Source organism: Oryza glaberrima, chromosome 3, assembly GCF_000147395.1.
Source record: "Oryza glaberrima chromosome 3, OglaRS2, whole genome shotgun sequence".
NCBI classification, from domain to species: domain Eukaryota; kingdom Viridiplantae; phylum Streptophyta; class Magnoliopsida; order Poales; family Poaceae; genus Oryza; species Oryza glaberrima.
Window position 1 is genome coordinate 14,851,152 of NC_068328.1, and position 27,393 is coordinate 14,878,544.

Here is a 27,393-nt window from a genome sequence, read left to right on the forward strand (position 1 = left end):
GCATAAATCAAAATTTTCTATCGCGTATCCATGATTGCCTCTAGGGCATATCACTAACAGTGGCGTCAAGGTGGAGCGGGCGACCACGACGGCGACGGCGGTGAAGGGGGCGCCACCGGGAAGGATATCGCACGCCGGGGCGGGAGGTGGTGGTGGTGGCGCGCAGGAGGAAAGGACGATACTGAAGGGGATAACCGGCGAGGTGAGGCCGGGGGAGGTGCTGGCTGTACTGGGACCATCGGGGAGCGGCAAGTCGACGCTGCTCTCCATCCTCGGCGGGCGGCTCGCCGGCCGGCACGCCGGGATGGTGCTGGCGGGCGGGTGCGCGCCGTGCCATGCTGTGCAGCGACGCACGGGGTTCGTGGCGCAGGACGATGTGCTCCACCCACCTCACTGTCCGCGAGACGCTCCTCTTCTGCGCCATGCTCCGCCTCCCGACCTCCGTGCCCGCCACCGCCAAGGCCACCCCCGCCGAGGCCGTCATCTCCGAGCTCGGCCTCGCGTCGTGCGCCGACACCATCGTCAGCAACACGTTCGTCCGTGGCGTCGCCTTTTCTGCGGCATGCTCCGCCTCCCAGCCACCGCGCGCTCGCACGCCGCCTCCGCCGGCCGCCGCTCAGCCTCGCTCAGTGTCGCCCGTTGGTACTCCCCGCAGCAAAGAGAACTAAAAAAAAGAGAGAAAAAAAAGAAAGGGGAAAAAAGAAAGGGCTTGGCACACTGACATGTGGGTCCCACGTTGACTCAGCCGCCATGTAGACTAAAACCGGTGTTAAAACCACTGAAGGACCTCGGGTGATCGGTTTGGTATAGTTAAAGGACCTCGCATATCTGTTTTTGTGGTTCGAGGACGTTTTTTATCCCGATGACAAGTTGAGGGACCTTCGGTGTACTTTTTCCTCTTTCCTCATGTTGAGCTTGCGTTCCTCCCTCCCAGCCGAGCCGGCCCATCCTTCTCTCGGCCTTTTCTTCCTCCAGTACGAGGCCATCTGGCCCAACAGCGCAGCACTACCCCAGGCCATTCCTATATTCTCCTCTCACTATCACGTGGCCCCACACTATAGTGTCGTCTTCCTTCTACACTGAATTCGACCGCGGCATTGCTTCCATTACCAAATTGTATATGGAAATGGAATCCCCTAATTTCCTTTTTCCTTTTATTTCACGAAATCCTCAAAATCCTGAAGGAAATCACGTGAATATTGGCACCGTTTCTAACCCGATGAACTCAATAAAACACTAGTCTCAAACGAAGGACTTAAAGAAACGAAGAATACGATTAGGATTCGATATGATGGCCAAAAAAATCCGTCGAAAGCCTTGCGTATTTACTACAGGACACCACAAAAATATGCTATTAGCTATGAGACAGTACAAGGACGTGAATTTGACCGAGGACACTCCAAAAATATAATAATTTGCTCCAAGACAGTGGACGTATTAAAATATAGGCAAAATTTGCTATATTATACTTAAAATTTGTGTAATTTATTGGTAGACACCGGAAAAATGTGTCATGGCTGCTGAAAAACACCCTAAAACCTGGTAATTTTCTAGAGGAAATTAATGTCTTTCAGTAAATTACACAAATTTTAGGTGTCCTATAGCAAAATTTGCCTAAAATATATAATAATATCCACCCAATTAATAAGGGAGAAACCATATAAAATAACAGTTTTGCCCTTACCTTGTTCTCCCTTCTCCCAGTCTCTCATCCTCTCAACATCTGACAACTGGCCTCATCTTTTAGCTTATGCTTATACTTATCAGCTAAAATTTGATTTTGAGATTTTTTTATCAAAGTTTATTTTTCAGCCTTTGCTTTTAGATTACTAAGAACATGTATATAAAAGTTTTATTCATAAATTACTTTTTATTTATAAATATACCTACGAATAAGCGAAACAATGGCTCCAAACGCATCCCACGTTTCCAAATTCCAAGGTCCTATTGGGGCAAGCGCAAGGTATAGCCATTGTCAATTTTATCCATTGTTTTTCATGTTTATTGGCAAAATTGAGCATAGCCACTGTGTACAACTTATGTTTCAAGTTTAAGATCAAGCATATTCGTAAGATAATGACATTGTCGAAATGTTCAGAGAATTTCAGAGGCAGGCAGATGAATGAAAGCAGAGAGGTTCAGCGCGCGGTAAAACCGAATCCGTGGCGGGAAAAGAGAAAACCGCTTTGTCACAGGAGAAACGGCTTCCTGTAGATGTCGAACACCTCCGACGCGCAAAGCTGCGGCTCCTGCAACGCACGCATGATCAATGGCGTCAATAATGCAAATTAAGCAATTCCATGGTTGATGATGTGGATCAAGGGATTCAGAGTTCGCAATCTCTCACCTGCACGCCGCCGGACGGGATCATCTTGCGGACGAAGGAGCCGAGGCGGCCGGGGAGGAGCCGCCGGACGCCGCTCCCCTGCTGCCCCTCCCGGATCGTCGCCCGCATCGCCGCCAGCAGCCGCCCGTACGTCGTCCCGGGCTCCGACTCCACCGCCCTGATGAAGCTGTACGTCATCGCCCCGATGGCCGCCGCCGCCGCCGCCTGCTCCGACGAGAATCCCTGAAATCAAGAATGTTTCCAACAAGATGAAACGGAGTTCCGCGGATGACAAGGGCGTCATGCATGGCGATGGCGTACGCTGCTGTCTGCGGATTTCTGATCGTCGCTGCAGCCGCTGATGGAGATGGCGAGGCCGCCGCTGGTGCCCTTGGCGAGCTCCGGGCGGCGGCAGTGGTTCTCCCACTGCCAGTAGCCCGTCCGGGAGAGGCGGCAGAGGAAGGGGAGGTCCAGGATGGTGCCACTGTGGCACGTGTCCACGATGGCGTGGAGCTTCGCGCCGGCGACGAGGGGCCGGACGATGGTCTCGTTGATCTCGTCGTCGAGGATCTTGCCGCTCCGCTCGAAGTCCACGGGGCAGAGCGCCTCGTTGTAGCCGTCCACCTCGTCGCCGTTCACGTCCAGCTTCTGCACGCCGTGGCCGGAGAAGTGGAACACCAGCGAGTCGCCGGCGTCGCACCCTTCCACCAGCCACCGCATCGCCGCCAGCAGGTTCGCCCTCGTCGGCGACCTCGACGGGTCGCCGTCGCCCAGCTCCTCTGAGAGATCAAGAGAACGGCGTCGCTAATCAGTGGAAAGCTCGATCGCTTCTTGGAGAAAATTTCTTTTGGGTGATTACCGGTGAGCACGAGGATGGAATCGGCGGGGAAACCGAAGCTCTCGCCGAGGAGGCGCCTCATGCAGTCGACGTCGTTGACGGTCCCCTCGAGCTCGTAGCTGGTGCCCTTGTAGCTGACGCCGACGAGGAGCGCGCGCTTCCTCCCGGGGACGAACGGGTAGCCGGACGGCGCGTCTCGCCTGAGGAACGACGCCTCCGCCGGCGCCCACGACGACGACGCGGCCTCGAGCGCGCCGCCACCGCCGCCGCCGCCCAGGTCGCGGCCGCCGCGCCGGTCGACGCGCGTCATGCGGTGGCAGAGCGCGCACCGGACGGTGGTGACGGCGGCAGCACCCCCCGGCCCCGGCCGCGGCACGGCGAGGCCCGCGCCGCAGTGCGCGCACCGCGACGACGACGGCCGCGCGCTCATCGTGGCGGCCGGCCTCGTGTTGCCGCCCTTGCCGACGAGGCAGCTGCAGCCCATTGCCGACGCGACGAGCTAGGCAGCTGCAGCAGCGGATGCTGTCGCGCCTTGCAGTGCAGGAGATGGAAATGCGTACTACAGCAGGTGGGTTGTCCACTGTCCATCATTCTGCCATGAGAAAAAGCAAAACATTGCGAATCCCCTGAGCTTGTAGGCGAAGCAACGTTTTCCTTCCTTTATTCCAAAAATCCACTGATTATTTGGGTTCGGAGAACCGCAGATTAATGGTGGACCATTAGGCATTGCAACTTGATTTCGATGCAAATTCCTCACCCGAGGGCCGAGCCTGAGCGGGAGGACGATGGTGATCTAGCTCGTTGATCTCGTGGTTGATGATCCTGCCGTTCTGCTCGACGTCGCCACCGGGCAGATCGCCTCGTCGAGGCCGTCCACCACGTCGCCGCTCAGTTCCAGCTTCTGCTTGCCGTGGCCGGAGGACTGGAACATCAGTGAGCCGCCAGCATGGTGTACCTCGTCGGCAACCTTGAACGGTCGTAGCATGTTTTACAAAACCGTGTGGTTATAACATACGGTAACTTTCTCAGTTTTTGGAACCACACAGTACACCTCGTGGTAACTGCACGGTTTTTGCGGTAACCACGCAGTTCCCGCAATAACTGCCAAACCAAACAGTGGAGTGGCGGTAATATGACCCAAAACAGTTTGGTGAACCCTACCAACTACCCGTTCATCTGCGGCTAGTACAACCTAGGGTTCACCAAACCATTTTGGGTGGGGTAATCACCACCCCACAGTTTGGCGGTTATCGTGGTAAGCACGAAAACCTTGCGGTTACCGCATGTGATAACCACGATAATCGCACGGTTTTGTAAACCCCGGTAGTTGGCCGATACGTCGTGCTTTACCACCCACGCCGCAGCCTCCACACCAGTTATCATGCGTCATGCGGTGGCACTGTGCGCACTGGACAATAGCGGCAACACCCGACCTCGCCCCTGGCGGCCAGCAGTGGCATGGCGAGGCCCGTGCCGCAATATGTGCACACCGCGATGTCGTGCCCGACAATGGCCATGCGCTTGCCCCGCCTGGTCTCGTGTTGCCCATGTTAGGAAACGATAGACAAATAAACAATAAAGAACAATAGGTCAATCACAGAAGGCACGAGATTTAATGTGGAAAACCTTCCCAAAGCAGGAGAGAAAAAAGCATGGGCGCCAGCCAACAAAAATATCTTCACTATATCGGGGTGAGGTTACAACGCCGAACGGTGGCTTACAAGAAGTTTATATGAAGGATAACCTAAAAGGATAATAATCCGTTCACCTGTGAGTGATCTTCACTTATCCAAATCAACAGCAAAATATGAATCCACATAGGCAACAAGTCCCTTATCAATTCTACCAAATGCTTCGCTCTGGCCCAAGCCTCCGGGGACGGGCCTCCGCTTCACTCTGACAGAAGCTATCCTTTATTATGTGCAAATGAATTTGGATCGCAACTCAACAGCCCATGCTAACGAGACACCTACACGTGCCGCCTCTTCGCCATCTAGTTCTCGCCTTGCAGAAGATGAAAATGCGGGAAAGTATTTATTTTTCTTGGGGATTCCCATATGTCAACTGCTCCCTCCGTCCTGAATTATAGGGTGAGTCCTTATTTTTAGAAAAATCAAACTCGATAACTTTTGCCTAATAATTGCACCAACAATATCTACGTCAAGTATTATGTATGTTATATCATTGTATTCGTATTTTAAAATGCTTTCATGTTAATGACATAATATGAAATAAATTAATGGTCAAAATATGTTATTGAAGACCGTGTAAAATATAGGTCAGATAATTTGGGATGGAGGGAGTAAATATTTATAAAAAACTTGAGATATACTAATTTATAAAATTGTTGATTTAAATTTGACTTCTATAAGTTACAACCGATATAACTGTGAACATACTTTATAGTAGTTTAAGTCTAATTTGTTTATTTATTACTCGTAGAAGTTGAATTTTGAACAATTATTTTTTGGAGTGATATGTCTATCATATTAATCTACTTTGTGGTTGATATATTTGAGTACTACTTCTATCCTATAATATATGGGATTTTCACAATGCAATGCATAGCCAAAACCCTATATAGTCAAAATCACATATATATGCGATGGAGTGAGTAACATGCAAGAGACAAATATGTGCATCTTCTCGAGAGAAAAAAAATCTATCTCCAAAAATGTGTACAACGTGGGTATCCATTCTGTTCGAAGAAGCTGAAGATGAAGCTGATCAGCTAGCTGGCGAAGCCGAAAACCATTTGAATTGTATTTAGGTAGTGTTTGAATCTCCTGAAGATAAAGATTAAGTGTTTTATGCAAAATGAGGTGGTAATAACGTGTGATTAATTGAGTTTTAATTATTGGAAACTTGAAAAATAGATTAATCTGATACTCTCTCCATTTCTAAATATTTGACGCTGTTGACTTTTTTAAATATGTTTGACCGTCTTATTAAAAAAATTTAATTATTAATTCTTTTCCTATCATTTAATTCATTTTTAAATATACTTATATGTATACATATAGTTTTACATATTTCATAAAAGTTTTTTAATAAGACGAATGGTCAAACATGTGTTAAAAAGTCAACGGTGTCAAATGTTTAGAAACGGAGGGAGTATTTTAAAACAACTTTCATATATAAAGTTTTCGCACGAAACGCACTGTTTAGCGGTTTAAAAAGTGTGCCACGAATATCCAAAACTTTATCCACTTTTTTAATCTATGCAATTCAGTGACGCCGATCATATGTTAGTGAATCTTTGTTTCGGCCTTGACAAGCATTGAGCCAGTACATTTCAGTCAGGTTGGAAAGCTCACCATTTTCTCTGCAACATCAGCTTGCCCGTGCGTGTGTGAAATTTGTCGTGCTTGGGTTGGCCAGACGTCATCGGGGTTTATTTAGCGACTGTCCACGGTAGTTGTGCTGTACATCTGCCTAGCTTGCACAGATTGATAAATGTGACCGAAGCTTAACAAACTTACAAATTATAAAAGCAGATTTGGACAATACAAAGTACACGCTCAATTACACAATTTCAGTTCCAATCCGTCGCTCTGCGCTACCTCATTATAAATATGATCACACGCTTGAGTTTTTGTAAGAACACACATGCATGGCCATGGCCGCAGCAACAGAGCAACATATATCCTTCGCTAATACACGATACTTAGAACACGGTTTTTTTCCTCGTCCACATTTTGATATCACACTATCATAAACTTTTCTACGAACAATAATATTTAAATTTTATTTTAAGAAAGCGAGCCTACGTGTATAATATCCAGCATCCGCAGTTAGAACGGAGCTGGAGGAGCAGAGGTTTTCATCTGAATGGAGCTTGTGCCCGGGACAATGCGGTCGGTCACAGGATAAACTGCTCCTCGTAGACGTTGAACTCCTCCGACGAACAGAGCTGCGGCTCCTGCATGGCAAACCCAAACAAACTTAACTAGAGCAAAATACAGTAAGTGATCATGCATATGGTGTGCAATGTGCTAGCTTCTCTGCAATCTGGCATGCAATCTCCATAGGAAAATACCGTGCATACGATGTTTGTCTACGATTTCAGTACGATTAAACGCCGCCACCGTTTGAGTGCAAGAGCAATCTAAAGTTGCAGCCGTTAATAAACAGTAGGAGAGGCATGTTCGATCGTACAACCATCATAAACATTAGATCGTACTTATAGTAGCGCCCGTCTCCATATACTCCCTCCATCCCAAAATATTTGATGCCATTAACTTTTTAAAAAATTTATGACCATTCGTCTTATTTTCTATCATTTGATTTATTGTTAAATATACTTTTATGTATACATATAATTTATAATTTTACATATTTCATAAAATTTTTTAAATAAGACAAATGATCAAACATGTTTAAAAAAAGTTAACGGCGCCGTCGAACATTCAGAAAGAACAGGGAAGGAGGGAGTGTATCGAAGGATGGATTAATTGATTATCTCTGGTGGTGGTCGATCTCTCTCACCTGCACGCTGAGGAAGCAGCAGGGGAGACACTTGGCGGCGAGCGAGCCGAGGCAGCCCGTTACGAGGCACTTGCCGGAGCTGCTTTGCTGCAACCTATGGTGTACCTTCGCCCGCATCGAGTCCAGCAGCTCGCCATACGTCATCGTCCTCCGCGATCCCACTGCCTCCAGGAAGCTCCTTGTCATGACGCCGCCGCCGGCCTGCTTTTGATTATATTAATTACATATTTCAGAGTGTATCAGAAGGTATCATATTTCTTTTAAAAAAGAATATTACAGTATCTCCGGGTGCAATATAATTTGAGTAATTATGTAAAATTTAGATACGTCGAGATATGTTCTTATAAATCATAAATTTTTTCTTGTATTAATCTCATATACAGCCCTCGCACTAGTGAACAGAAAGATTTCGAGTTTATTTGCGGGCACAAAGCTATGTCTCGCTGAGAAAATTCAGAAAGTTTATATTTCTTTGTGAATTTGGTTGAACTTCATTTAAGTTCGGTCAAAATTTGTTTAGATTTCGGTGATAGGAATGTGCAAAACGAAATTTGCAAACCATGGACGTACGGTGTTGTCTGGCTCTAGAGAATTCTGGTAGTCCTTGCAGCCGCTGATGGAGATGGCGTGGCCGCCTACGGGGACCATCGCCCGCTCTTTCTTTGGGGATAGTCGCCAACGCGTTTGGCCAACCCACTTGTATCTTGAACATAGACCCATTCTGAAATTATAAGGTGTAGCATTAGTTTGATGTTTTTTTTTTGGCAATATATTATCAACAACTACTATAGGAAATAAATTGCTTTATTAATTTAGTGATATATACAAAGTGAACAGTAGTACTAAAAGTATGTCTGTATGTAGTATAAAGTTTATTTTTGGTCTTCCAACTTTTCTCCAAGTCAATTTTTCAACTAGTGGCAATCGTTATAAAGTTTATTTTTCTCATCCACTGTTGCATGGACTATTTTAATTAAAACAGTATAAAAATAAAAATTTTAATACTACGTTGAATACCTTCGCTATCTCTCAGATATAGCTCGTAGAGCAAGAGAATAGTCCATGTTAACTACAACTTGCAAAGTTTCATTCCAGATTTTGAAATCAAATTGTCATCGAAATGATTTACGAAGATGAGAGTGGTAGTAGTTATAGATGGCCAAATGGGTCGTCCGGCCCGGCACGAACCAGGCACGGAGAGAGGTCAATTGGGCCAGCACGGCTCGACCTACATCTCGGGCCGGGCCAGGCCTGCCCACGGGCTACACGCACGGTCTAGCATGGCCTAATAAGTCTTGGGCCGTGCCGGCCAGGCCTGAAGGCACGATAGCCCGTAGTATAAGTCTATTTTTTCTCCCTTATGTCTTTGGGCTATGTCTTATATGGCTGGAATAAATCTATTTTGCATCCCTCTTCTCTTTGAGATGTGCATTATATGGATGATTTAAGTCTATTGTGGGAGCCTCAACTATTTTTCTTTGATTGTGCCGAGCCGGGCCAGCCCACCGTGCCAAGGCATCGGCCCAGGCATGGCCCAACTATCGGGCTAGGCCTGCATGGGCCCAACACCAGTTGTGCTGTGTCGTTCTAGGGTCAGGCCGTCGGGCCTCGAGCCTTATGGCCATCTATTGAAGTAGTGTGGTACTACGATAGTACCGGTACTCCCTCTCCCTCTGTCCCACTCATTAAGCTATGCACGTATTTTAATATTTAACTCTTCAAATATTTGACAATAAATAATTTATTATAAATTACGTTTTATTTGATGAAAATAATAGTATATGAGAAATTTAAAGTCAAAGATTAGTTTTTAAGACTGTGACAAGTTTAAATACAATATTAATGAGTGAGACGAAGAGAGGAGTACGTAGTTAGGGTGGAAGCGACCCAACCGAGACTAGCCTAGCCTCGGTTTGTGAAAGCTTGCTGGAAAGAGGTTCAGCTCGATCGTGTCACAAGCTAAAAGAGTAAGCTTGGCTTGTTCTTGAGCTTGAGCCAGCACGCTAGACTACCAAATAAAACACTTCTTGAGGGCTGGGTGCTCAAATAGACTGCTGAGAACCGATCTAACATGTACTTTATGGGAGAGGAGGTGGAGGAGGAGCGGCGATGGGCCATGGGGTGGTAGCCTACAATGCTACTACTACAGAAGCCTTTTAAATTTGTTTGCCATACATATATGTAAAGGGGCGCTGAAGCTTTGTCCAGTGGAGAGGCTATTTCTTCACCATGTCCTCGCGCGAGAGCATTTATTTTCCCTACACTCCTATAAGGGTACTACTTCCTCCGTCTCAAAATATTTGACGCCGTTGATTTTTTTAAACATGTTAGATCGTTCGTCTTATTTAAAAACTTTTGTGAATATTACTTAAAAAAAGAATTAATAATTAGTTAATTTTTTTTATAAGACGAATGGTCAAACATGTATAAAATTGTCGACGGCGTCAAATATTTTGGGATGGAGGGAGTACCTGTTAAAGCGGCAGAGGTAGGGGAGGTCGAGCATGGTGCCGCTGTGGCAGGTGTCGATGATGGCGTGCAGCTTCACGCCTTGGGTGAGCGGCTTGACGATGGCATCGTTGATGTCGTCGTCCAAGATGTTGCCGCTCTCCTTGTAGTCCACTGGGCAGAGCTCCTCGTCTCGGCCGTCCACCTCGTCGCCGTTGTCGTCCTTCCTCTGCCGGCCGTGGCCGGAGAAGTGGAACACCAGCGAGTCGCCGGCGCGGCACCCCTCCACCAGCCACCGCATCTCCTTCATAATGTTCTCCCTCGTCGGCGCCTTCAACGGGTCCTTGGCGCCCAACTCCTCTGAGAAATTGAGAATCAGCCCAGCAGATCAGAGAAGAAGCTCACGCAATCGATCGATCTCATCGATCGATCAGTTTTGGAGTATATACTCTGATCTTTCGGTTTAATTACCGGTGAGCATGTGGATGGATCCCTCGGGGAAGAGGAATTTTTTGAGGAGGCTGTTCATGTCCTTGACGTCTTCGGCCGCGCCCGTCAGCTCTCTGCTGGTGTCGCCCTTGTAGCTCACGCCGACGAGGAGCGCGCGCTTCCTGCCGCTGACGACCGCCATGCCGCCCCGTGCGCGCTCGTGTTGAGATGAGCTGCTATGTCTCCCTCTCCCTCTCCACACAGCCATATATATACCCAACAACTAATGTACTGCCTTCACAAGGGCAAACATATACTGCATCCATTCCAAGGGCAAACATATACTGAATCCATCCCAACATATTATCTAGATTTTTTTTAGTTCTAGTATGTATCACATTCAATCAGAATCTATTATATTTTAGGATGAAAGGAGTACTAGCTAGCATGCGAATCCTTCATACCAGCTAGCTAGCTAGGCAAAGCTTTAATTTATTCCAAAAATACGGTGGTTGATGACCATGGACCATTGAGGCATAAGCTGCTGCAGGTGCAGGCTGCTGTCCAAGTTTGGTTAGCAGAGAATCATGTTCTATATGTGCTTGGTTCACAATTAAGAAATACTCCCTCCGTATTTTAATGTATGACGCCGTTGACTTTTCAACTAACGTTTGACCATTCGTTTTATTTAAAAATTTTGTGCAAATATAAAAATATTTATGTCATGCTTAAAGAACATTTGATGATAAATCAAGTCACAATAAAATAAATAATAATTACATAAATTTTTTGAATAAGATGAATGATCAAACGTTCAACAAAAAGTCAACGGCGTTATACATTAAAATATGGAGGTAGTATATATTAACAAGAATTCGTCAAGTCCTTAGAAAAATAAAACTGAACTCCTCAACGCTGGGAATTAATTTAACTATCTGAATTACTAAGGGAAAAGCTAGCTAGCTATGAAAATGAGAGAAATATGCCTAATCCATATATGTATATGTATATATATATATATGTATGTACATATATATATCTATATATGTATGTATATGTATATATATATATATATGTATGTATATGTATATATATATCTATATATGTATGTATATATATATATATATATATATGTATATATATCTATATATGTATGTATATGTATATATATATCTATATATGTATGTATATATATATATATATATATATATATATATAGGTGGAGAGAATCCACCTATATGTGCCTCCAAAGTTTGTTGCCACCACTAGAATGACATATAGTTTAGAGTAACCCGCTCTTTTCGTCGCACTCACACATCAAAAGACAATATGCCCCTTCCTTCATCGATCAACAAGTCTCCTCTATCCTCATCCAAGCCCATCTGCAGGTATGCGGTGTGCGGTGGAGCTCGCACATAAGGCTAGCGGTGCTAATGCGCATGTGCACAGGGCTGGCTGAGAGCTCACACGGTCACGAAGCATGGGGTGTACGTGGGCTTGGTGTAGCAATTACTCTTATAGCTAGCATCGAAGGTTTAGCATAGGGTTGGCTAGGGGTGTGCATTCGGTCTGGTCCGAAAATTCGGTCCGGTTAGTTCGGTCTTTTAAAATTAGAAACCGAACACATTAGCATAGATTTGTAGACCAACAATTCGGTTAACCGAAACTTCAGTCCCAGTCTTCGGTCAGACCGAGAAGACCGATCCTCTCCGTTGCATGCAGGATGGCATGCATGCAGTCGGTGTCGATCGGGAAAAGAAAATCAAGAAGATCAATCTAAAGAAAATACTAGTGCTGCCTACTCTACCTTGTGGAGCTCAGGTAGAGCAGACAACACTAGTATGCTCGGAGCTCATTTGCAATGCCACCTTCTGGTGGAGCTCGTGTGCGGTGGTGCATGCCGAGCATGCACATGCGTTTGACAAATAGCGGGAGTAGGGTTGGTGGGCATTAAGGGCTTGTTCAAATTAATATCATTGTAAACCATACCTTTTTTTTAACAAAGTTATCAAATACGAATTTGCTATATATTTGTCAATAAATTTTTCACCAAAAATTTGACAGATGTAATTACAGTACAATCGTAGTGTAATTACAGTACAATCGTAGTGTAATTACACTGTAACTTGCATGTAATTACACTATAACTATAATGTAACATGTATGTAACTTTAAAAAATCTCTCCATAACATTTATTTCGGTAAAATGGAGGTTGTGAGAACAAATCCTTTCACATATATGTGTGATGTGATTTTTTTTTTCTTCCTCACCAGAACAAATTTTGTAATAGATCTAACGATTCAAAATTACATGAAACTTATATACAAGTTACACTGCAGTTACATGTAAGTTACAGTGTAATTACATACAAGTTACAGTATAATTACACTATATTTGTACTATAATTACATCTGTCAAATTTTTAGAAGAAAATTTGTACTCCTGATTTCCTACGTATATTTTTTTTATACACATCATTGCCATGTGATTAGATTGGAAATAGTGCTTATAGATTAGCATCCCGTGACCAGAATTAATACTCGGATATTATTCTCCAGCCTCTGCTTTTGTTGCGGCGGCGCCCATGCCTATGCCCACATCCTCTCCCTCTCCTCTTGGTACGGACGCTGATCCCCTTCCCCCTCCTTGCCACGATCCGGCTCCGCCGTCGCCTTGACCTCCACGTGAGGCTGACACGTGGGCCCCACGAGGCATGCGCTTTCTTCCTCGTTTTTCCCTTCACCTTTGCTGTCAACCTCATCTTCTCCTTCATCCTCTTTCGCCGCACAAGGGCGGTCCTAGCACCGGCACTGGTTCGATTTTCTTTTTATTTCATAGATTATATGTGCCCTGGTTCGATTTTCTTTTTATTTTATAGATTATAAGTGTCGATTCTACATATAGTACTAGCACCTATAATCTTTATAGATGCCGGATTCAGAACCGACACCGATGCAGATAAGTAATGGTGCTTGCAAATTGGTACCTATTGGGAATCTGTCATCTATAGCGGGTTCTCAACCGACATCACTAGACAGATCTGTACTAGTAATAATATATTTCTACATATGGTAATATATAAATACTTGTGTAGCATAGGGTTGGTGGAGAGAAAAACAGCGCTAACGGGTGGAGAGAAAAACAGCGCTAACGAGAGGAGCATGAAGCTCCCCTAGCTGACAAAACCAACAACACTCGGGCACAGCATGTGCAACTGCACGATGCTCAGCTTCGGCGTTGGAGCGGGACACTAGGTGGTGTTTGAATCTCCTAAAGATGAAGATGAAGATTAAGTGGTTCACGCAAAACGAGGTGGTAATAACGTGTGATTAATTGAGTTTTAATTATTACAAACTTGAAATATGGATTAATATTTTATAACAACTTTCGTATAGAAAATTTTCGCACGAAACATATTGTTTAGCAGTTTGAAAAGCGTGGCACGAATATCCAAAACTTTATCCACCCTTTGTAGTGGAAACGAACAGAGGGGCTTACCGTTTGGAGGACTAAGGGCAGTCCCAACCCTCCACTTAGGATGGTATCTATGACATTAACTATATTGCTATGTAGGACTTTTAGCTTATGTGGCACTATATTAATTAAGAGAGAGAGTGAAGAGAGGAATAAACTGGGTCTCATACAAGACACAGCTTCAACACGAGAACCTATACCTATGCACTAGACACTATCAAGTTTTGCATTGGGAGATAATAGTGTCTTCATAATAGATGAAGAATAAATATGATTGGTAGAGAAGAGAGATGATGTATTTATTAATGGCTCACTTTAAGAAACCATGGGTTATGGAGTGTAGTTTCTATTGTGATGTCTTATTGGCATGGCACAATAGACACTATTTATAGACACTATAGATTGAGACTGCCCTAGCAGACAAGGTTGTCCGCGGAGGAAAACACGGTACCGAGAGGTTGAACGACGTCGTGAATCCGAAGAACTTTGTGTTTCTCCTTGTAGTCCACGGGGCAGAGGGCGTCTCGTCATACTAATCCACCTCGTAACCGGTCACGTCCGTCGTGGCCGGAGAAGCAGAAACCAGCGAGTCGTCGTGCGTGTTTGCTCCCTCCACTAGCTAAGCCAACGCATCGCCGAAAGCAGCATGCGTGTTGTGCCTCATCGGCGCCCAATAAGTCCCAACTCTCTCCTCTGATCGAGAAACAGAACAAACACACGCATCGATCGATCGGCCAGTTTTCGAGAAACGTAACCATTGGATACCAAGTGAGCACGACGATGGATCATGCGCTGTCGCCGCCGCCTTGTAGAGCGCGCTTGTTGCCCCTGGACGACGGGGTACCTGGTCCGGTCGTCGGCACGTACGTCGCGCCCGAGACAAGCGAGTCTCCTCTCCTCTCCTGGTTGCTGCAGCTCGCGTCCATCCATCCGGGAGTCCGTACGTGGGCGCGGCGAGGCGCTCGATCGCCGCAATGGCCGCACCACGACCACGTACGACGTCGATCGGCTGCAAGCTCGCCCGGCCTCCCTCTGGTTTCTCTCTCGCTCTGAAAAGTCATAATCTTTTTTAAAAATAATAATAATAATAAGATTTGAATATTAGTTTATATTCGACCTGTACAATTAAAATAAACTCTTAAATTTGCCTGAATTACGCATTCTATTTAGATTTAAATTTTTTTCTATACTATAAGTTGAAAATCGTTTGTGAAGTAATATTTCATATATTATATTCTACCTTATTGTTTTTAAAAAATTAATATCTTTTGAATGACATTAAAAACAACAAGAGTACGGCCCTCGCAGAACTAATAGACTCGATCGATATATACAGCAACTAGTGTATTGACTTGACAAGGGGAAGCATACCTGCGAATCCTCCCAGCTGCTAGCTAGCTACACAAAGCAACGTTTCTCCTTTATTCCAAAAATACGGTGGTTGATGGACATGGACCATTAAGGCATAATTAAGCCGCTCCAGGTGCAGGCTGCTGTCCAAGTTTGGTTAGCAGAGAATATGATTCTGAATTATATTCCCTGAGCTTGGTTCATGATTGAGTATATATATTCCCTCCGTTTCTAAATATTTGACGCCGTTGACTTTTTTAAGTATGTTTGACCGTTCGTCTTATTAAAAAAATTTAAATAATTATTAATTATTTTCCTATCATTTTTATTTATTGTTAAATATACTTTTATGTATACATATAGTTTTACATATTTTATAAAAAAATTTGAATAAGGCAAACGGTCAAACATATGCTAAAAAGTCTACGGTGTTAAATATTTAGAAATGGAGGGAGTATATATTAACCAGAATTCGCCAAGTGCTCACAGAAAAGAAAAAATGAACTCCTCAACACTTGGAAAACCAGGGGATTTCAATATCTGAATTACCAAGGGAAAAGCCATGAGCCAAATGCGCCTTATCAGCATTGGTGGAGTCGTGGAGAATCCACCTATATATGCCCCAAAGTTTGTTTGCACCACTAAAATGCCATAGAGTTTAGAGTAATTTGCTCTTTTTGTCACACCTAGCACTTCTCCCCGCAAACCGAAAGATGAATCAACACCTTCTTTATTCAACAGTCTCCTCAATCCTCATCCGTCTATGTATGCAGAGTGTAGTGGAGCCTGGGCATAAGGTCAATAATGCAAATGTCAATGCGTGCAAAGCCACCTGGAAATTTGCCCAGGCTTTGAAATGTTTCTAGAACCACCATTGGAGATAATAAGAAATGGAAAAGATGCGAGAGGGAAGAAAATATGGATAATTATGTCATTTTCACAGTGGCGTGGCAAAAAAGAGATAATTTATCTAAACTTGTTGGTATGTGAGATTGCTCAAACGTTAACATGCAGTTGTCAAATCATCATGTCATAAGTACAAGTTGAGTTCATCGTAACGGTAAGTTTCTCAGTTTCTTATATTGGCCCTGGTTGGATCCGGTGGGCTATTAAATAGCCCTCCGGAATCTTGCTATTTAAGATTATTAAACATAGATTACTGATAAAACCCATTCCATAACTCTTAGGCTATTTTGCGAGACGAATCTAACGAGGTATATTAATCCATGATTTGCTACAGTGATGCTACAGTAATCAACCGCTAATTATGGATTAATATACATCATTAAATTCATCTCGCAAAATAGCCTAGGGGTTATGGAATCGGTTTTGTCGGTAATCTACGTTTAATAATCCTAAATAGTAAAATTCCGGAGAGCTATTTAATAGCTCGGAGGATCTAAACAAAGCCATTGTAGATAGGTAGATGTGTTTACTTTCTTAGAATTGTGTGACATCCCAAAATAATTGAAAAGGGGGATAGTGAGCTAGTTGGGCTTCATTGTGGCCTTTTGGGCCCCTTTAGCAAAAGAAGGAATAAATACACTTTTGGTCCCTGATCTTGATGCTGAGTTTGAATTACATCTCCAAATTGCAAAACCAGATATAATGTGTCTCTCAAGTCTCAACTCACAATATAACTCACAATATCGGTGTATCCGAGGTCCTAGAGCAGTATTGTGCCTGGTTTCGGCCGAGTCAGTATGGGACTCACATGTTAGGCCCTTACTTTCTTCCCCTGCTCTTTGGCACGCCCAGAAATTTAGCCTAAATTTTCAGACTATTTTGTGTATTAAATCTCTATCCAAGAATCAGCTGTGGTACACAAAACGCCAAATTAATATACAGATCCAAACGTAAATAAAGCGTAAATACTTACAGGAGAGGCACTTAGTCCTCATACCGAAAAGAAAGCAGCAGCAGCAGCAGTTGAAAAAGGCGATCTTAGCGGGGGCTTCAGCTCCACTCCACAGGCAAAAACTCAGCTGAGGTCTGAGCCTTAGTCCTCTAACTTCGTCTTCAGCTCAAAAGCACTACACTTCTGAAAATGGGGAACAATAGCAACGCTGAGTACAACCACCGTACTTAGCAAGCCACACCAATGATGCAGACGTGCAAGGGGATACAAGGATGGCTTGTGGCCATTTGCATAAAGGCGGTTGCGACACATTTATTGAGTAAAACAGTAAAACTGTTGATTAATTAAGGTAAGTTTATATCTCCACTGAACAACACTACACGTTGAATAGACCCAACCAAACCACCTGAACTACACCAGTTCTTTAACGAACTATTAAGGGTGAAACTAATCACGGTGAAGCTGGTCGATCGCCCATAACCGCGGGTACGGCTATTCAAATAGTTTTACTTTGGCTAGAGGTGCACAACTATACCCACAAGACACAATCCACCGGCATGTCACCGTGCCCGGCCGTACACGTCACCATGTTGAGTGATTGTGACAAGACCCTTCGCATAATTCCCTCTGACCAATCGATGCCACACCTCAAGTTTCACCCCCGCCCCCAACAGGCAGCGGGCAGCCCCCCCTCCCCCCGTCGTGCCACGGTGAATCCAGAAGCAGCATAGGGCGTCGCAGGGCCCATCCATACTGCATCACGCCCAACCTAGACTGGGTACGTCAGTCAGAAGAAAGCTATACTACAAGTCAAGCAGTTACCATTCCCGCTTGTGGTAAGTGCTATATGTCTTCTAGGGTTTCCCATGAACCGGCCCTTAATTACCATGGGCGCGACTAGCAAAACCATGCACCCACAGCCCACTATTCCGTCACATTTTAGTTGGATAATTGCGACCAATGAAACATGGACAGATATCTCGAGCACGCAGCTCGTCATGATGCTAAGATGTCTAATGATGTAATTATCCCATTATGTGAGCTAGTGGTAATTAAGCATGGCTAAATATATAGTTCTAACTAGGTCATCATAAGTAATACAAGCTAGTCGAATTATCACCCAAGTTTGACAAAGGACATATATCAAGTAAACATGGTACAAGCGAGCAGATGGGTAGAACCCTAATCCCATGTAATTAGCAAGATATGCAATTTTATTTGCAAACGATAAAACATTTATAAATTAGGCTCAAAATGCTCAAGGGGAGTGTGTGACTTGCCTTGCTTCTTCACTTTCATCTTCTGAACTCTTTTCCTCGCGACCGCAATCTTTTGAAACGGCGGAAACTACGCGCTAGCACGCAAAACGAGGATTTTGAGCCTAATTTATATGAATTTTGCAAGTTGAAGAGCTCGATTTTAGATGAATTTTGCATGTTGAATGGCTCAATTTGGAGTTCGTATGAATTAGATATGATTTTTAGAAGTTTTTGAGCCATTTAAACGAATTTCTAGAATTAAACCGAATTATTGCACAATTATTATTAACTAGGAAGGTAGCCCGCGCATATGCGTGGGCATGTGCGTAAAATTTTATTACGAATGTCATGTGTAGATGGTTTTCTATTAAAAATATAATTTTACTTTATCATAAACTAAAATTGAACTTATTTAACGTGCTTTGAACGTTGGTTACTTGCAATATATAAATTGTGAACTAACATTAATTCAAACCATGTTGTTTTTAATTCATGAGAAAATTTTGTATCGAAACAATTGATGTGTTTCCTATAAATGTCCAATTCTTTTGTTAGATTTTATTTGAAATTTGAAATTTGAAATTTTTTATTTTTTTATCCTGCTAAAATGTTTGAATATTTCTATTTAGAATGGGTTATAAACCCAACAAAAAGAAATTTAAAATTAGATTTTTTTTAAATTTTCATTTCATTTTATCTTCTTTTTTTCTAAACAAATCCACTATATGAAGCATCTTTGAAATGCTTTGATCATTTATTGATAAAAGCATCTATATGAAAATGTATGGGTAAATAGCTTCTATATACAGGCTGAGAAAAAAATTAATTAAGTTGATAGAAAGTCGTTAGATGTCTAACGGGATATAAGTAATAGGTCTTACAGTTTTATAAAAAAATCAGCTAGGATATTTTGATTTTTAGTGAGCAATTTTAGTATTTTATTTTATTTAGGGTAAAATTTGCTAGGGACATCTTAAAAAAACATGTAATTAGCCAGGGACACCGTAAGAACGCGTATCAGCTGTGGGACACCGAGAAAACTGGTATTTAGTTACTGGACACCCGTGACATTATTTTATAATATCTAAATTAAATAGAGAGAGAAACAATAACAAAAGTATGATTTTGCCCCTTGCCTACCAAGTCCGGCTTGCAAACACCTCCGACACTGCAACCGCACCCGCCTCCGGTGAGGTGGCTGTCTAGTGGGGGGAGGGGGTTTTGAGAAGGGCCCATGCACCTGGGCCTGTGGTTCCATGTCGTTCCTGCACTCATCGCCGCTGCAGTGCGAGGGCCATGCTGGTGTCGATGCTCCGCCACACACCGCGCTTGGGGTTAGCACAACGTGGACCACCTCCTGATTCATGTCGAGCAGGGCGCTGCAAAGTGCAAGCTATTGCTGTCGGTCTCACAGCCGCGCCACGCCACGATGCTATACCCTCCGCCGCCCATGTAATGACTATTACGACGTCTGAGCTATATGCGAGCCACACTTGGCAGGAAGGGGCAAAATCATACTTTCGCGATTGTTTCTCTCTCCATTTCCATTGGATACAACAAAAGTAATGCCGCGGGTATCAACAGCTAATTACTAGTTTTTTGCAGTATCCCATAGTAAATATACGTTCTTGCAGTGTCTCTTAGCTAATTACACTTTTTTATGTCTTGTAGCAAATTTTACCTTTATTAAGTAGAGGCTTCAATATGGATGTGGGTCCATAATGTAATTTTTTTGTTAGCACTTAAATACAGTCAATGTGGGCATTAAGTTATTGTTTTCACTTAAAAAATAATAACTGGCTAGACCTAATAGATGGAGATTCGTTTGTGGTCTTTTCTTTGCCCATAAAAATAATTTTAATTATCATAGAGATAGAAAAAACTGAGGAAAGTAAGGCCGCACACCACACGGGAACGGGGATGAAGGGAGGGGTTGGTATGTTTCTTTTTTTCAGAAAAAAATTGATTGATCTGATGACCTAAAATATAATGTTTCGATGTTTAAGTAAAAACCGATGGTTGGATGTTTTTTTCTCATATTTATTAGATTTTTTCTAATTTAAGTGAGACAAGTAGTAGCTTAGCAAAACGCGTATAGGGATGGAGAGAAAGGGAATATGGTTTGGGATGTTTTCTTTTATTAGAAAATATATCAATAACGATGTAAAATAGTGTGTCCATATTTAAGTGGAAGCCAATGGATGGATGTTTCTATAATTTAAGAATGTCATACAACGATTTGGAAATATTTATAAGAGATTTAATAGACTTTAAAGCCTATTTTTGAGATTATTTTCTATAAAGATAATTTTAATTTTAATTGGGATAGGGATAAAAAAGACAAAGGAACAGGTAGCCTACGTGCGTGGTGCACGGATATGGGGACGTGGGAGGTTTTGGTGTTTTAAGATAGATCTAACAAAGTCCATCGATTTAAATGAATATCAATGGATAGATTTCTCTATTTTATTAGGGTGCCACGTGGTAACTTGACATTAATTATAGGGCGCCATGTGACGGTTTAGGAGTGTTTGTAGGAAATTTAATGGATTTTATTTAGTATATAATAGATAGATAGTACTACGTACATATGGATTTTTGCTTTATTTTATACGGTAAAAAATTATATTTATATTTTTTTTCTTCCGATGATACTTTGTACTAATTTGTTTTGCCTTTATCTCTTTTTGACACGGGCAATTTTTTTTATTCCGGCGAACGTAACGTAAGCTTTTCATTTTTTCTGAATCATATATACCATATTTTTTGTTTTGCCGACGTACGTATTCTCACTTTTATATAGGGAATGTATTATATATATATCTAATTATTAGTCTAAAGTAATGAGCCCACCAATTTAAATAAAAATCAACGATACATATAGATCTAATCTAATGGTCTAAAATAGCGGGTCCACCAATTAAATGGAAATTAACGGTGATATTAGATAGCGTCACGTGGCGGCATAGGAGCGTTTATAGGAGTCCCACGTAGCTACTTGAGAGTGTTTGTAGGAAGTTTAATGGACTTTTATTAGTATATAATAGATTATGACGTCACCAAGGGGATAGGTGGCGCCGATAAGCAGGCCCCACCTGTCGGTGGCTTAAGGGAGGTGGGTTGGAGGTTGGGGATGACCCCGATAGGTGGGGCCCACCTGTCGGCGGCTCGGGGAGAGGAGGGAGGCAGGACGGACATTTGGAGGGGGAGGAGAGCCACGTGGGCCGACGGCCCACGAAGGGAGAGGGAAGGCCGGCCTGGCCGGGAAGGAGGAGGGAGGGATTGGGCCGAGCCCAAGGAAGGAAAGGGGAAAGATTTTATTTGTTTTTCATTATAATTAATTGATTTAATGAACTTTGTGCTATTAAAATTACTTCTTGAGCTCCAAAAAATCATGGGAAATTTCAGAGAATATTTTAAGGCACAGAGAATATTAAAAAATATTCCCGGCCATGAATTTTAAAGGAAATTTTAATTCCCTCAATATTTCACTTGATTAAATTGCTTTAACTTTTACTAATTTCTAGAAAATGCATTATTAAATGATTTTTAATCCCGAACGAAAATTGAGACGTTACACTCTTCCCCATCTCTCCAGGGCAATGCGCAGTGAGGAGACAGGTGGCACGTGGCGCGCGGCGACCAGCGCCTGGCGGGAGAAGAGCTGGGTGGTGACGGCAATGGCGGTGATGACCGGCGGAGGTGGCGTTGCCTCGATGCCCTCCCGGCTAAGGGAAGACGGCAGCAGTAGCTGCATCGAAGGGGTGAAGGCCGAATAGAAATTGTGGCGGCGGCGGCCGACGGCCACCGAATCGATGCTTCCCAGCCGCTTGGCCCTCCCTGCCATCGCCTTGCCAAGGTTTTTGCCATCCTTGGAGGCCGGATGTCGCGCAGCGAGGAGGAGGAGGAGGAGCGTGTGGAGGGGGACGGCGGTGGTGTACACGACAGCAACAATTCATGCACAGCAAAATCAACAAATACAAGATTTAGAACAAAATGCAGCAAGAATGCAAGAGCACATACTTGTGCAATTTGTATGTTCTAGTACAGCAATTGATCAATGCAGATGCGGTAATCTGCAAGGGCGCACGCACAAAATTGGACCCAGAGGCTTATTGTTTTATTTTGTACTACCTTCTCTGGCTCGGTGCCGTCCTTGGTGTTAGAGACGGCAAGGCAGATGAGGTGCAGCAAAAAGGCAATGGGGATGGCTTCGAATGCCATGGCACGCATGTGGGAGACCTCACTGCAGGCGCAGATGTCGACGTGTCTGAGGTGACCAAGCCGGCATTGCAGATCCACAAGTGGATAGGCCCGTGACCACTTGGCACATGAGCGCACTAGCGGCAGCCACGGCTTCACGTTTGCGTGCTAGAACAACCGCAATGATGTTTTGCACCAGCGGCTGGAGCGGAGGCCTCCGTGACGACGAGAAGGGAGCTCGAGGATTGGAGGCACTCGCCATGCCGTCCTCACGTCCCTTGTGTCCCCCATTTCCTCAGTCCTCGCCACGCTTTTTATTGACTCGTGATTGCTATATATAGGTGTTTTTTTTAAACCTACGAAAATAGAGATGTTTTATAGTAATTTAATTTTAAAAATAAACACCGGTGGAGAAGTGTTTTTTACTCCCGGTTCGTAACCCCCAATAGTCCCAGTTTTCTAACCGGGACTACGAATCCGGGACTAAAGATCGCTATCTTTAGTCCCGATTCAAATAACTGGGACTAAAGATGGTCCCAGTTGGTGTTACCTCTTTTTAGTCCCAGATGGTCCAGATGGGAATAGCGGCAGTTCCAGATGGTCCCCTTTTCCTTTTTTCTTGTTTTCTCCCAAATCAAGTGGGAAGCATGTCCCCAAATCTAAGTAACATCCCAAATCCACATCACAAATCTTAAATTACATATATACACAAATCAAATACATCACAAATCCTAAAAAATTACACACAAATCAAATACATCACATGTCATCTCAGATCCATCCAATAAATCACAAAATTATACATGTGAATCACAAATAAAAAAAGAGAAAACAACCCCGTTGCCGCCGCCCGGCGCGGCCCCGCCGCCTTGGCCCGCCGCCACCTGCCACGATCACCGGCCCCCTGACATTAATCTGACAGGAAAAGAACCGGGACTAAAGATGATCCATAGTCCCGGTTGGTGATGCCTCTGGGGTTTTCAACTGGGACTAGAGATCATTTTTACTCCCGGTTCTTTTTGAAACCGGGGTTATTGTGGTTTTGGGTCGACCCAACGAAGATCATTTCTCCACCAGTGAAATATAATGTAGAATATATATATATATATATATAACACAACAAGAAAAACTGATCCTCGTCGACTCCATTAATTTTTGCGATCGTGTTCGATCATGTGTTACACAATACGTATAAATGATGTCTAGCTGTCTACACGGTGCACATTGTGTCAAACCGCCAAGCTAGGCGAGCGCTAGCTAGTCAAAGTACACTGCAAATCCGTTAATTTTGCAGGGCCGGAGAGTACGTACGTGATTGATTTCATCACAAGAGGAAGGGCTTCCTGTAGATGTCAAACGGCTCCGAGGCGCACAGCTGGGGCTCCTGCGCGCAGCTGAAGGTGATGACCCTCCGGAAGAAGGCGCCCAGTGGCCCCGGGATGCCGACCTCGCCGCCGCCGCCGCGGATGGTCGACCGCATCGCGCTTAGCAGCCGCCCGTACGTCGTCCCTGGCTCCGTCTCCACCGCCTTGATGAAGCTGTACGTCATGGCCCCCGTCGCCGCGCCGCCGGAGAACGCCTGCATCACATCGCATCATCATGTCGTCCATCGTCACGATCACCCTTGCTAATTAACGAGAGCAAGTATGCAGTCAAAATCCTATCTATAGATAGTTCAAACCTACGAGAGTATGGATGTATAAAACTTTTATAACTCCTGAGTTTTACTACTTAGGATGACATGGATAAATCTCAAATGTTTATTAATTTTTAATCGATCTACGGTAGTTTCTAGGTTTGCAGCACATAATTTTTCTAACTAACGATGGTGGGGATAGATCAGGGTTTTCCCTTTTGGAAATCATGAAAATTTCAGTGTGCACTGAAATTCGGGTATTTCGGACGAATTATTTTTGAAATTTTAACACACAGTTTTACTGAATTTGAACGCATTATAACTAAATTCACAAATACTTGAAACAATCCCAAATTTTGCTCAAAATATTTGCTTGCTGGAGCGGGGGGAGCGAAATTTCAAACCGAAATATTCATCCCTAGGATAGATAGCTAGGTAGGGTTTGGTCTAGGAAAAATTTCACCATCCAACATTTGGTACCTAGAGATATGATATTTTACACACAAAATTTTAATACCTCAAGATACACCTTAAGATATTAAATTTTACAGTAAAAAATATCTCATGATACCAAAAATTTGTGGTAACTCGAGATATTAAATGTTGGATGGCAAAAATTTCTCTTGGTGTGGTGGAAGATATATCACGCACCGTGGTGTCGGAGGAGGTCTGGCTGTCGCCGCAGCCGCTGATGGAGATGGCGAGGCCGCCGCTGGTGCCCTTGGCCAGCTCCGGCCGGCGGCAGTGGTTCTCCCACTGCCAGTAGCCGGTCCGGGAGAGGCGGCAGAGGAAGGGGAGGTCCAGGATGGTGCCGCTGTGGCACGTGTCCACGATGGCATGGAGCTTCACGCCGGCGACGAGTGGCCGGACGATGGTCTCGTTGATATCGTCGTCGAGGATGACCCCCGCCCGCTCGAAGTCCACGGGGCACAGCGCCTCGTCGTAGCCGTCCGCCTCGTCGCCGTCGACGTCCAGCTTCTGCACGCCGTGGCCGGAGAAGTGGAGCACCAGCGAGTCGCCGGCGCTGCACCCTTCCACCAGCCACCGCATCGCCGCCAGCAGGTTCGCCCTCGTCGGCACCCTGTACGGGTCGCCGTCCTCCTCTGCCATCAAACACCTCTCGTTAGCTAGCTCGCGAAATGGATCGATCGATGAGGATGGCAAGGATTATACGCACGCGTGAGGACGAGGATGCAGTCGGCGGGGAAGGCGAAGCGCTCGCGGAGGAGGAAGGACATGCAGTTGACGTCGTTGACGGTGCCCTTGAGCTCGTACCCGGTGGCGGCGTAGCTGATGCCGACGAGGAGCGCGCGCTTCTTGCCGCGGACGCGCGGGTAGTAGCTCGCCGCCGCCGCCGCACCCGCCGACGGCGTCAGCGGCGGCGGCGGGGCGAACGCGCTGATGAGGCCCTTGATGAAGCCCAGGGCCCCGCCGTGGCCGCCGTGGTGGCCGCGGCGCTCGACGCGCGTCACGGCGCGGCAGAGCGCGCACCGCACCGAGCGCGCCCCCGGCGGCACGGCCAGGTACGCGCCGCAGCCGCCGCACCATGCCGTCCCCCGCGGCGGCCTCGCGCTCGCCATGGCGCTCGCTCGCTAGCTTAGCTGCTGCCTTCTTGGCTACGTACACGTGTGGATCAAATGTGTCGCCGGGTGTACTACACACCTAGCTAATTAACCTAGCCACCTAGCCTAGCTTAGCTTAGCTTATCTAGCTTGACAGTGATCAGCAGCTAAGAATGTTCTTGGCGATGACGAAGAAGGGGTGGTCGGTTGCGTGTGGAGAAAGCGAAGGTGAGGAAGAAGATTGGGTGACCTTTCGGTTCGGCCATGGATCGATGCTTTTATGTGGATGGATGGAAGAGGATGGCATTTTGCTGCTTTATCATATTCTCTTCTTCTTATTATTTTGAAAGGAAATGCTTTAATTTGCTGCTATATTCCAGGTGAGGGTAAGACAGAATCGGATTCATATATTCTACATATAAGGGCGGTTTAAGAATAATAAGAACTTCGAAAGGGCTTAAAAAAAAAAGGTTCGAAATTCAAACAGCAGAGGAGATTCATTCTCGATCGTATATGTTGATTGTGAAAGTGCCAACAAGATGAAAATCGTGAAATTTGAAGGCGCAGGCCAAATGCGCGCGGATGTGATTGTGAAAGTGCCAACAGTGAGAAAAAAATAAAGAGAAGGGGAAAATTCATTCGCGTATGTAAATTGTGAAAAGTGCCAACAGAGTGAAAAATGTGAAATTTGAAAACACCAAATGTGAATGTGATTGTGTAAGTGCCAACAGTGAGAAAAAAATATGAAAACACCAGAAAGAGGTAAAGAAAAGGAAAAAAAATATTCGCGCGTGTGAATTGTAAAAGTGCCAAGTGCAAACAGGGTGAAAAGGGTGGAATTTGAGGATGCCAAATGTGAATGTGATTGTGTGAGTGCCGGAGTGGTAACTTGGGAAAAAAAAAATGAGATCTGAAAACGCAAAATGGGAATGTGATTGTGAAAGTACCAATGGCAGGAAAATTGAAATATGAAAACACCAAACAGGGGAAAAAAATAAAGAGAAGTAAAAAAAATTGGGGTGAGAGAGGCTCGAACTCTCGACCTCAGGATCACTCGCTTTAGCTATGAGACCTACGCGCTAGCCAACTGCGCCACCACCCCGATGTGTTTAAGAAAATTTTATATCTTAAACAACATTTTGGTTGGCCTAGATGGTTCGATGGGCGGAATCATTGCGTGGACTATTGAATAAGACACAAGATGAACTTTTCTTTTCTTTTTCACAAGAAGAGTCTCCCTCTTTTTTCTTTTTTTTTTAAAGCACTGCATTTATACCATGCATCATGCAGGCATAAATAAGGTAACACGAATGTGTCTGTACTAAATACTAAAAGAGAGGAACTTGGCTAGTAATTTATGTCCAATGAAATAGGGACACAATTAGTGCAATAATATAACAAGGAATAAGTCTATTTTTCCTCCCTCAACTCATGCCCCTAGTTGAATCGCATCACTCAACCGCAAAACCGGGTATGACCCGTCCCCTAACACCTAAAACCGTTGCAAATCGACTCCCCAAA

General features: G+C 44.4%; 3 protein-coding genes and 1 non-coding gene across 5 annotated transcripts; all 4 read right to left on the minus strand.

The window, feature by feature from the left end:
* Positions 1-1,354: 1,354 nt before the first annotated feature.
* On the minus strand, positions 1,355-3,778 carry LOC127768984 (metacaspase-1-like). The gene is made up of 4 exons (XM_052294657.1): positions 3,186-3,778; positions 2,648-3,105; positions 2,348-2,569; positions 1,355-2,249 (listed from the first exon to the last, which is right to left on the minus strand). Exons 1-4 carry the CDS (start codon positions 3,646-3,648, stop codon positions 2,190-2,192), a joined length of 1,203 nt encoding a protein of 400 aa, XP_052150617.1. The 5' UTR covers positions 3,649-3,778; the 3' UTR covers positions 1,355-2,189.
* A 2,845-nt stretch (positions 3,779-6,623) lies between these two features.
* Positions 6,624-10,786, minus strand: LOC127768985 (metacaspase-2-like). Of its 2 annotated transcripts, none has more exons than XM_052294659.1 (5): positions 10,572-10,786; positions 10,124-10,460; positions 8,223-8,373; positions 7,653-7,853; positions 6,624-7,086 (listed from the first exon to the last, which is right to left on the minus strand). In XM_052294659.1, exons 1-5 carry the CDS (start codon positions 10,729-10,731, stop codon positions 7,027-7,029), a joined length of 909 nt encoding a protein of 302 aa, XP_052150619.1. In that variant the 5' UTR covers positions 10,732-10,786; the 3' UTR covers positions 6,624-7,026. The 2 variants fall into 2 exon arrangements, with proteins under 2 accessions (XP_052150619.1, XP_052150618.1); XM_052294658.1 differs by having other exon boundaries at positions 7,653-7,856.
* Positions 10,787-23,784: 12,998 nt separating this feature from the next.
* Positions 23,785-26,301, minus strand: LOC127765747 (metacaspase-1-like). The gene is made up of 3 exons (XM_052290693.1): positions 25,488-26,301; positions 24,962-25,413; positions 23,785-24,253 (listed from the first exon to the last, which is right to left on the minus strand). The coding sequence occupies exons 1-3, from the start codon at positions 25,888-25,890 to the stop codon at positions 23,999-24,001; spliced, it is 1,110 nt and encodes a 369-aa protein (XP_052146653.1). The 5' UTR covers positions 25,891-26,301; the 3' UTR covers positions 23,785-23,998.
* Positions 26,302-26,887: 586 nt separating this feature from the next.
* TRNAM-CAU (transfer RNA methionine (anticodon CAU)) lies at positions 26,888-26,974 on the minus strand. Its single transcript is given in 2 exon segments — positions 26,888-26,923; positions 26,937-26,974. It is a non-coding gene; the product is annotated as a tRNA-Met (tRNA).
* Between the last annotated feature and the right edge of the window lie 419 nt (positions 26,975-27,393).

Bases quoted from the DNA above. Each gene is read 5' to 3' on its own strand.
- LOC127768984 (XM_052294657.1), bottom strand. From the start codon at position 3,648: ATGGGCTGCAGCTGCCTCGTCGGCAAGGGCGGCAACACGAGGCCGGCC. The intron at 3,106-3,185 runs GTAATCACCCAA...TTGATCTCTCAG, and splicing joins TTCCATCCTCGTGCTCACCG to AGGAGCTGGGCGACGGCGAC. The intron at 2,570-2,647 runs GTACGCCATCGC...TCTTGATTTCAG, and splicing joins AGAAATCCGCAGACAGCAGC to GGATTCTCGTCGGAGCAGGC.
- LOC127768985 (XM_052294658.1), bottom strand. From the start codon at position 10,731: ATGGCGGTCGTCAGCGGCAGGAAGCGCGCGCTCCTCGTCGGCGTGAGC. The intron at 8,374-10,123 runs GTACTCCCTCCA...TTATAATTTCAG, and splicing joins TACCTCTGCCGCTTTAACAG to AATGGGTCTATGTTCAAGAT. The intron at 7,857-8,222 runs GTACGTCCATGG...TATAATCAAAAG, and splicing joins CTCTAGAGCCAGACAACACC to CAGGCCGGCGGCGGCGTCAT.
- LOC127765747 (XM_052290693.1), bottom strand. From the start codon at position 25,890: ATGGCGAGCGCGAGGCCGCCGCGGGGGACGGCATGGTGCGGCGGCTGC. The intron at 25,414-25,487 runs GTGCGTATAATC...GTTTGATGGCAG, and splicing joins CTGCATCCTCGTCCTCACGC to AGGAGGACGGCGACCCGTAC. The intron at 24,254-24,961 runs GTGCGTGATATA...GATGTGATGCAG, and splicing joins AGACCTCCTCCGACACCACG to GCGTTCTCCGGCGGCGCGGC.